The following is a 10,588-nucleotide window of genomic DNA, read 5'->3' on the forward strand; positions in this document are numbered from 1 at the left end:
ATAGTAGCTTGCTAATTATAAGCATGATTCAGACGAGGGTGTACCTTCCAAAACATAATTCAATATATTGCTAATTATAAACATGTGATTTTAAGTTTATGCACTCTTAGCGATTTTTATTGGATAACCAATAGATGTCCAAATGTGATGTGGTTGTTACACATTAGTTATGATTTTAGCTACCGATTAACTATGATTTTTTTTGGGTTCATGAACAATGTTGATTTTAACCCTCTAGTATGCCACAGTGACATTGCCAAGTGTATGTCTAATCACAAAAAAACTTTCATGTGACAATACCAGGTTAGCTATTAACGATCGCTAGCATGAGAGACCAAAAATGTGGAATAAAAATATTAGGAAGACCCTTCTTTGAAAAAAAAATTTAGAGGGACTACAAGTAAAATTGACCATATTTAGAGGACCAAAAATTTATTTAATCCTTTATTTTAATCAACCAAATATTTGTAAATATTTGTAGGTATTAGCAATATTTGTATCTATTTATAGTTATAAGACATATTGGATTTATCATGTTACATATTTTTTAAAAAATATTTTCAACTATTAGTGATTTTATAATAATAATTAGGCTTAAATCCACTTTTGATTCCCCTAGTTTGAGGGTTTTAAACAATTGACCCCCTATTACAAAACTTGTGATTTTGGTCCCTGAAATTTGATTGCGTTTGGATTTGCATGATCCCTATCCAATTTTGATTATTTGGCAATTCATTAATGACGTGGCAGGTGTTATTTGGATACATGTCAGCATTTTCAAATATTTTAATTCCCACTTGGATATTTTAATTTAGAAAATATTAAAAAATATTTTGGATATTGAAAAAACAAATTATAAATTATAAAAAACAGCATATGAATTAAATTTATCCCCGTGCATTGTCTTTGCTTGTTCTTCAGAAATTGAAACCCTAATCCCCTTTGGGCAACCCCTAATATCCCGTTTTGTATTCGTGCAATTTGTTTAGAAATTGAAACCTAATCTTATTACACATTGAAATTCGTGAAGCATTCGTGCAATTTGTTACAAACATGAAGAAGTTTGGAAGTCAAAAGGAGATGGTCAAATACCGTGTAAGGTATGTATTATTGTCCTTATGGTCCCCTTAGTTTAGCATTGTTGTGGTCCCTTGTGTTAGTTTATGTTTGTTTGATTCAATTTTTGTCATTTTTCCAGGCCTGCTATGAGTAATAAGATTAGGTTGAGAATACATCATAGGGGTAAATTAGTTGAGACACCTGTAAAATGGTATGTAAATGGGCAAGTTACTAAGATGAACTGAAGTTGGGATGTTGATTATATATCTTACATGGATTTAAAGGATATGATTAAGAGTGAGGGTTATGTGAATATAAAGTGCTTGTGGAATTGGCACCTTGCATATAGTTTTTCATGTGGTCTTAGACCCTTGAACAATGAACAAGATATACTGCAATTTTCAAAAGATATTGTAGGATATGATGTAATAGATATGTATATGGAGCATAATGTGGGGATTCTACAGATTATTGATGATACTGAACTAGATGCTAAAGATGAAGTACAATGCACTGGGTTTAAAACTGCAGATGTTACTGAGAAAGTCACTATTGTTGAAGAAGTCAGTACTGATCCTAATGGTGTTATTGAAGAAGGAAATAGTGATCCTAATGGTGTTGCTGAAGATGGTGTCACTACTGATCCTAATGGTGGTGTTGTTGAAGAAGAAAATACTGATCCTAATGATGTTGCTGAAGATGATGTCAATACTGATCCTAATGGTGTTGCGGAAGAAGAAAATACTGATCTTAATGTTGTTGCTGAAGATGATATCACTATTGATCCTAAGGGTGTTGATGAAGAAGGAACTACTGATCCTAATGGTGTTGCTGAAGATGATGTTACTATTGATCCTAATGTTGTTGCTGAAGAAGGAACCACTGATATTAATGAGGATTATGTTGCAAGTGAGGGTAGTTTTGAGGATAATGAATATCAATTTAGTGAAGAATCTGAGGAGAGTGAGATGGACTGGACTAAGGTACTTCCCCAAGAGACTTTAGATGAGGCTTCTAGCTGCCAAAACATTAAAGACGAGGCTGAAATGGTTCATGGTGACAATGAGGATTCATACCATTTATATGCATCACCAGGGAGTGATGATGAGGATGAAGGCATGAATTACCCTACCTACAAGTTTGGTCAGGGATGAAGTTTCAGCTAGAGATGATGTTTATTAACAAAGAAATGATAAGGGATGCTGTCAAGGACTATGCCATGGAGAATCAGAAGAATGTATTCATTAAGAAGAATGATTCCAAAAGAATTGTGGTTAAATGCACTGATGGTTGTAAGTTCTACATGAGATTTAGCAAGAGGATTGGCAACCAGTTTTGGCAAGTTGTGACTTTAATTGAAGACCATACATGCCATAGGACTGCTGACAACAGGAGTGCAAAGACAAAGTGGCTTGCCAACAAGTTTGCAAGCATACTTAGACATAGTCCTTCTATGATGACCTATCAATATTTGGTGTCACCAATGACATTGAAACTTAATGTGTTGACTTGAAAAAGGAAGTCTGCTCATGCAGAAAGTGGGACTTGTCTGGTATACCTTGCTGTCATGTAATTGCTTGCATATGGGACATCAAGAAAGAACCTGAGGATTATGTTACTGCATGCTATATGTCTGTTTTGTTTTTCTATATTTGGTCTATTTTGTTTATGTATACTTGTTATGTTTTGTTTTTCTATACTTGGTCTGTTTTGTTTATGGACATTTGTGGACACATACATTTGTTTACTACATGCTATAGGAAATCTAAATTTATGGACACTTACTCAAACATTGTGTATCCAACCAATGGACCACAATTGTGGCCTGTAGATGATCTGAATACAATGACACCACCAGTGATGAGGAGAGCCATAGGCAGGCCAAAAAAGCAGAGGAACAAGATGAATGATGAATCTAGAAATCCCCACATACTACCAAGCAGGTTTTCAACTGTCGGATGTGCAAAATGTGGTGCTATGAGACATAATAAGAGGAGCGGTAAAGGCAAAAGGGAAATTCCAAAGGGTGGTAATAAGTCAAAGAAGACTAAGAAAGTGAAAGGTGGAAAGGGAACAAAAAAATCCAAAGAAAAACAAACAGAAATTGCATATAGAGTTCACAAGCTCCTCAACCTACTCAAGAATAGTTTCATTAAGGCTTAAGTAGTTTATGACTTATTTTGATTGTATTGTATGACTTAATTAATTTATGACTTAACTAGTTTATGACTTAAGTAGTTTATGACTTAAGCAGTTTCATTTTGACTCAAGTACTATCTTGGGTTTTATTTTGGATGTTCATATATTAATGTTCAAACAAAGTCAATATTAAGTATTCCAGTTATGATTATATTAATGTTCATTTTCATTTTGACAATATTGATTATATTAATGTTCATTTTGGTTATGTTAATGTTCATTTTGACAGTATTGGTTATATTAATGTTCATTTTGACAGTATTTTCAATATATCAGACAACATTAGCAGTAATTTATAACATAACAAACCAGCTTTATTGCATAATCTAAGATATGAATCAATTTACATGTGCGAACGCACCGGTCTCCTACTAGTTAAAGTATAAAATAGGATCCAAACATTGTCTAACAGCCCATGATCAAGGATTCAGATTTGCTACAGTCATCTAATCTCGCATTCACACATTCAAGCATAGTTGACCGTTTGATCTTGATCAGACGGCTATGATTTAAAGTTGATAATTTTAAAAAAATTAAATTTATTTTTTCTTAACCTTGCAATCAAGATCAAACCGTTTATAATGCATTGAGAGGGTGAATGCTACAAAAGCCTAACTGCAGGAGATTTAAATTCCACGGTCAACGAAGCACGTTGTATTCGGTATGGCTATCAGTCTCACCATATCACACCTACCACCACCTCTCAATCTCATCTATCTAAACAGTTAGGTAAACTGAATTTCAACTTGGAGTTGTTGATCACAATTCACAACCTTAACTACCACCCGATCAACCTCACAATTCATGTTTTGCATTGCAATTTTGAAGTTCGAAGGAAATGAGTCCGATGCTGCCAAAGAGTATAACGGAGTTGGGAGTCGACGACTTTATTAACGCAGGCTTATCACCGGTTGAAGCCAACCAATTCAAGGAACTTCTCCTCTCACTCTCACTCTCCTCCGGCGACGATCCCGCCCACACATGGCGCCGCATCGTCAGCCGCAGAGTCCTCAAACCATCTTATCCTCATCCATTGCATCAGCTTATCTACTATACCATCTATTCTAATCATCACTCTTCACCTACTCCTCCTCTTTATTGGTTCCCTTCTATGTAAGTCACTCTAATTTTATCATACATACTTATTCATTTAAATTGCCAATAGTTTTTTTTTTAAAATCTTGGTATTCATTATTATGATGTGAATGCGAATATGAAATAGATGCAATGAAACTCCTAAATCCCTCCACATTCCAGGAAACTCCCAACTAAGCACCTAAGGTTCTAAAATCAAGCAAAGTACGCCTAAAAGAGGGTCGTGAATACTAACTCAATTCTGAGATGTTTTTGAGCCAACATTCCTGCATGCAGAATTGTTGTTCCAGAATATGTTTGAGCGTAAAGTTTCAGGTTAATCCGAGTATATTTTTAACTTTTCTTAGACTTTAAGAAAACAACTTAGGGGCTGTAGTAGAAACCGGAGGTCGGGTAGGAGTTTGAACCTAGAAATTTTGCACACGAGTTTCGTATACCAGAGGGGCCCAAACTGCATAGCTTAAGGAAGAAATTTAACTCATAGAACGTTGTGTCGGTTAGTCAAAATTAGAAGTTTAATGAAGGTTGGTGAGGCTGGTCAGTAGGAGTCATGCATAAGGTGAGAATATATGAAATTTAAGGCTAACTGCAAAAAACTTAGATCCTCTTGATGTAGAGAACCTAGTTTGTTTAGTACCGTTGCAAATACTAATTCAATGAAAGCTTGATATATGTTTAAAGTTTTATGATATCTTAAATGTCAATTTAATTTCGTTATAGTTAGAGTGATATAAGTGATGGTTCCTTTTACTTAAGCAATGTGTGTTATTGTTGTTAAATTAGAACAACACATCATAAGGCTTAAGCCAAATGAAATAGAGACAACCAAACACCTTTGACTTCGATGGATTTGGAGTTGGAAGGAAGTCTAATGATTAAATAGGTAACTGTTTGTAATGAAAATGTCTAAAATGATGGGGATAAAGATAAATTGATTGATGCATCAAACAACATGTTTCCAATAAATGAATGGCTTGAGCATGTAGAGAGAACACTTGTGGTTTCTGTTGTGAGGAGAGTAAATCATATAGAGGGTAGTCATACCACTAAAGGTAGAGGAAGACCTAGAAAAATTATAAGAGAAACTATTAGAAAAGATCTTGAGATTAATGAGTTGAATAGAAGTATGATATTTGATAGGACATAATGACATCGTTTGTTCCATGTAGCCGATCCCACTTAGTGGAATAAGACTTGGTTGTTGTTGTTTATGTTCTAAAATATCAGATTACAAAGGCATATATAGATGCATGAGATGAGAAGGAAAAACAAGTTGTTACAACAGTCATCTAAATCTAACGAATGCATATGTGAAATTACCAGCACTTATTAGGTGTATTCATCGTTCATGTAATTATTTATTGTTGGTTTCCACATTTAGAGAGCAGGCAAGACACACCAATCTAGGTCGTCTCATGGAAGCTCATGGTTCAGAGCTCTTAGGAGCATCCTCCTACAAGGATCCTATTACTAGTTTTCCTCTTTTTCATAAATTTTCTGTACAACACCCAGAGGTAAGTCAAAGTTAGTTCCCTTTTATCCTTACTTTTTCTTTCTATTTGTCTAATTTCAATCTGTTATATTTGTATTGCACTGCACTGCAGGTGTACTGGTCTCTTGTTCTCAAGGAACTTCCTATTTCCTTTGTTGAACCTCCAAGTTGCATTTTAGATACATCTTCCAACCCATCAAAGCATGGAGGAACCTGGCTTCCTGGTTCTGTCCTTAATATTGCTGATTGTTGTCTGCAACCCAGCTCCCATCCAAACAAACCAGATGACGGTATAGCCATTGTTTGGAGGGATGAAGGTTTTGATGACTCTGAGGTTAATCGTATCACACTCAAACAACTTCGTCAGCAAGTCATGTATGCCACCTCCTGTGTCTCATGTCTCACCTTACCCTTTTGGTTTTCTTATTGTTTATGCCAATATTATTTCCAGGTTGGTGGCGAATGCAATAGATGCCAATTTCTCGAAGGGTGATGCAATCGCAATTGACATGCAAATGACAGTCAATGCTGTGATTATATATCTAGCAATTGTTTTAGCAGGATGTGTTGTAGTATCAATAGCTGATAGCTTTGCCCCAAAAGAAATTGCAACTCGCCTCCGTGTTTCCGATGCCAAGGGTATTTTCACGCAGGTGTTTGTCTATAATTAGTACTAAGCACAACTTTAATTTAAAGCTATTAGTAATTTCTCAGTTACCAATTTCTCTGCAGGATATCATTCATTTTGGTTTAATTTTTTTCAGGATTTCATAGCAAGAGGTAGCAAGAAATTTCCTTTGTACAGGTATATAATTGTTGCATTATACTCATCATGGCCATATTTTACCATCACCGCTGCGATGTTTGTCTCTATTTATCTGTTTAGAAGATGATAATTGACATCTTCAGTTTTACTAGCCAATCGTGTTTTCTATTGTTCTTACCTTCAATTACTATTGCCAATAACATTGGATAAATAAATATTTCAATAATTTGTACCTCTTATCATTGTTGATGTTCAAATTCAATGCCACAGTCTAAATGCTGATGGAGAGTATCTCTGTTCGAGCATGAATATACATGCTGGGCAATTTTAGGACAAATGATAGTCTATTCTTGTACATACTTTCTTAAAATTTTGATCTGTACCACTGACCTCATTATGCATATTTCTTCTTCCAGTCGAGTCATTGAGGCAGCTGCATGCAAAGTTATTGTTCTCCCTGTGACAGGCAACGATGTAGGAGTAAAATTAAGAGAACGTGACGTTTCCTGGAATAGTTTTCTTTCTTCTGGCAAACAGCATCCAAGGTAATGTGCTTTACAATGGTAATTTTTCACGTAGACATGATAATTTTTCATCTAGGCAAATGATAATTTTTCCTTACTAAGCTAGTTACTGCTGAAAATTCTCAAAACAGGAAAAGAATAAAAGATGCATAGTTTCTCTTCTGTTTTGTCTCGCCATAACATTTAAATCTTGGCAGGTCACATAATTACTCTCCAATCTATCACTCAATTGATTCTGTCACAAACATTCTTTTCTCATCTGGAACCACAGGTAAATATTCTCCCTTAAAATATATCAATTACTGACTACCATTATAACGATTTCATGTTTCAATTTGTACACTTCAGGGGATCCAAAAGCAATTCCTTGGACTCAACTTTCACCAATACGATGTGCTGCAGATGGATGGGCTTTTGTTGATACTCAACCTGGAGATGTCTATTGCTGGCCTACTAATTTAGGATGGGTCATGGGACCAACTCTTATGTATTCATGCTTTCTATCTGGTGCCACTCTTGCGCTATACCATGGATCTCCACTAGGTCATGGTTTTGGAAAATTTGTTCAGGTAATGTGAACGAGCGTTCTGGCTAAAGAAACAATAGAAAGTACTTGGTGAAAAGGAAAGTATTGTATTGGAAAAAGAGAGTTTAAAGACTATGTACTACTGTCAGCGTAAAACATTACACCTTTAGTGTATAGCCCCATAAACTCAACAAAAAGTAATTTAATAGTGTCATAATAATTACATTATTGGATGTTGTATGTTGCATTAACCTAATTCTATACATTGCACTAAAGCAGACATTATTCACTTAACTTAATTGTTCAGGATGCTAGTGTTACTATTTTGGGAACAGTTCCAAGCTTAGTAAAAACTTGGAAGAGTACAAAGTGTATGGAGGGCTTAGATTGGACAAAGATAAAGTAATGTCTCCTAAATTTAAATAATCAATTCACTTATGTGAACAATGAATTAAACTGTGGTTATACGCAGGACATTTTGTTCGACCGGAGAAACTTCAAACGTTGATGATGACCTTTGGCTTTCTTCAAAATCTTATTACAAACCCATAATTGAATGTTGTGGAGGCACTGAACTTTCGTCTTCTTACATCATGGGGAGTCGGCTACAGCCTCAAGCTTTTGGAGCATTTAGCACGGCATCAATGACGACTGATTTGGTCATCCTTGATGAAAATGGAGTTCCTTATGTAAGATTTTTTTTCCAGGATAGTTTCCATGTTTTGTATAATATAAATCTTATCTTTTGGCATAGACAAATTTAGGCGTTCTAATTTATTTGATATCTCGGACCAATATGACAGCCCGATGATGTTCCTTGTGTTGGTGAAGCGGGCTTATTCCCAGTATATTTGGGAGCAACTGATAGATTGCTTAACGCCGACCATGAGGAGATTTACTTTAAGGGAATGCCTCTTTACAAAGGAAAGGTATATACTTTAATTATTATTCCTATTGCCAATGTAACTAATGACTTTTTCAGTCAGTTTGTTTATCTGTCTTCTAATGTCTGTCATATTTTGTATTAGCAGATCCTTAGGAGACATGGAGATATAATCAAAAGAACTGTAGGAGGCTATTTCGTAGTACAAGGGAGGGCTGATGACACGATGAATCTTGGTGGAATAAAGGTATCACATCGCCCATAATATTTATATTTATTTACCTTCTTACAGATTGAGTGCATTTTGTTTTATGGATTTCACTCTTCATATAGCCTTTCGACGTTTATATCCTCTGCATAACTTAATAAGAATGAAGAGTACTTCGTGACTGTTCGTTCGGAGCTTTTATTTTGGCTTTTATTCTTATGCAAGAAATTTCTGTTCTAATATTGCAGACAAGTTCTGTAGAAATTGAGCGTGTCTGTGATAGGGCTGATGAACGCGTTTTGGAGACAGCCGCAGTGAGTGTTGCTCCAGCAAATGCAGGTCCAGAGCAACTGGTTATACTTGTAGTTTTAAAGAACGGATACAAATCCGATGCGGAAACTCTAAAGAAGATATTCTCTAAGGCCATTCAAACAAACCTTAATCCTTTATTCAAGGTCAAACTCTCAATGTCATTTGCTAATTTTTATGGAAAACATTATAAAAGCAATAACTTAATCCTTTAAGTTCTGAATGGAAATCGAAATTTGATGTTGATAACTCTTTTTGTTACTATTACAGATAAGCCTTGTTAAAATCGTGCCTACGTTTCCTCGAACAGCTTCCAACAAGTTACTGAGGAGAGTTTTGAGAGATCAAATGAAACATGAGCTATCAGTTCATAGCAGACTTTAGTGACATTATTAATTCGCTGCAGGACATGCGTCAAGATTCACTTCATATGCAAATATTATGATGATGATAAATAATATTAAGTATATGCAAGAAATAATATCAGTATCTTTCACTGATTTATTTATATTTTGTATTTGTAGTGATTATCAAAGTACCTTTTCAAGAAATATGTGAAAAGTATTCAGAATTAAATATATAAACAAATAATTTAGAATTATTTAGAGAATACAATGAAATAATCAGATGTAGCTATAGTAAGAAACTTGATAAAAAATCTGTAAGAGAATTCTTTAGACAGTATCTTTTAATCAGATGTAGCTATATTTAGACAATATCTTTTGAGATAAAAAATCTGTAAGAAAATTATTTCCTGCAAAACTTTAGTCAAAGCCGGCAGAAAATCGTGAGAAAATAAAAATCAATAGTGGATCTCCAGTATTGGGTATAACTTCCACTAAAACTTTTTACATGTTTCCTAATAAAAATCCATCTCAACTCATCTTAATATGTAGTATATTGTGTTTATTTTAATATAATTGAACGTTTCCAGTAAAAGAAAAGAGTGCCCAATATTTATTAGTTGGAGTTTAATAATGATGACGTCACTTAATTATTTAAAAATATTGTATTTTTTTCCTTACATAATTAACGAAGGAAGATTGACTCATATGATAAGCTCACATACTAAGAGGTTATGAGCTCAACTTCCATTACTAATGTGAGGATTCCTGTCTGCTGAAAACGTTTTTAGTAAATATTGTTCGAATAAAATTGGTTTGTCCCATAATCTTTGAATTTTGATGATAACGAAGTATTTAAAGAATAATAGAATATATTAATGTTTATTCAATTATGCATGACCATAAACTAAAATTCATATTAAATTTAAGTATTGGTTCTAACTCTGAACATCCAAAGATAAGCGTGAAGATCATATTCTGATGTATCAGAAGCTGAAGAATTGACTCTGATGAAGTCATCTTCTAAAGAGGTCAGCATTCAAGCATCAGAGTTTGAAGGAATCTGCCTCTAAAGAACAAACTTTGGAGAAGTCTGCTTCTGGTGATAAGAACTTGAGCTAGTCAAAGTACAAAGATCAGGATGACACTGATAAGTCATTGTTCATCTCTGAATATACTTTAT

The 10,588-nt window shown here is 34.5% G+C and overlaps 1 protein-coding gene across 1 annotated transcript; it reads left to right on the forward strand.

The window, feature by feature from the left end:
* The first annotated feature begins 3,883 nt into the window (after nucleotides 1–3,883).
* Nucleotides 3,884–9,662, forward strand: LOC127105109 (probable CoA ligase CCL12). The gene is made up of 14 exons (XM_051042276.1): nucleotides 3,884–4,371; nucleotides 5,735–5,867; nucleotides 5,958–6,220; nucleotides 6,297–6,498; nucleotides 6,610–6,650; nucleotides 7,028–7,156; nucleotides 7,333–7,406; nucleotides 7,484–7,704; nucleotides 7,969–8,063; nucleotides 8,134–8,350; nucleotides 8,465–8,590; nucleotides 8,693–8,791; nucleotides 9,001–9,207; nucleotides 9,332–9,662. The coding sequence occupies exons 1-14, from the start codon at nucleotides 4,097–4,099 to the stop codon at nucleotides 9,443–9,445; spliced, it is 2,196 nt and encodes a 731-aa protein (XP_050898233.1). The 5' UTR covers nucleotides 3,884–4,096; the 3' UTR covers nucleotides 9,446–9,662.
* The last annotated feature ends 926 nt before the right edge of the window (nucleotides 9,663–10,588 follow it).

Source organism: Lathyrus oleraceus, chromosome 7 (genome assembly GCF_024323335.1).
Source record: "Lathyrus oleraceus cultivar Zhongwan6 chromosome 7, CAAS_Psat_ZW6_1.0, whole genome shotgun sequence".
Lineage (NCBI taxonomy): Eukaryota > Viridiplantae > Streptophyta > Magnoliopsida > Fabales > Fabaceae > Lathyrus > Lathyrus oleraceus.

Coding starts and splice junctions, on each gene's coding strand:
- LOC127105109 (XM_051042276.1), top strand. CDS start 4,097: ATGAGTCCGATGCTGCCAAAGAGTATAACGGAGTTGGGAGTCGACGAC. Junction 6,499..6,609: donor CCAAGGGTATTTTCACGCAG/GTGTTTGTCTAT, acceptor AATTTTTTTCAG/GATTTCATAGCAAGAGGTAG. Junction 7,157..7,332: donor TCTGGCAAACAGCATCCAAG/GTAATGTGCTTT, acceptor AAATCTTGGCAG/GTCACATAATTACTCTCCAA.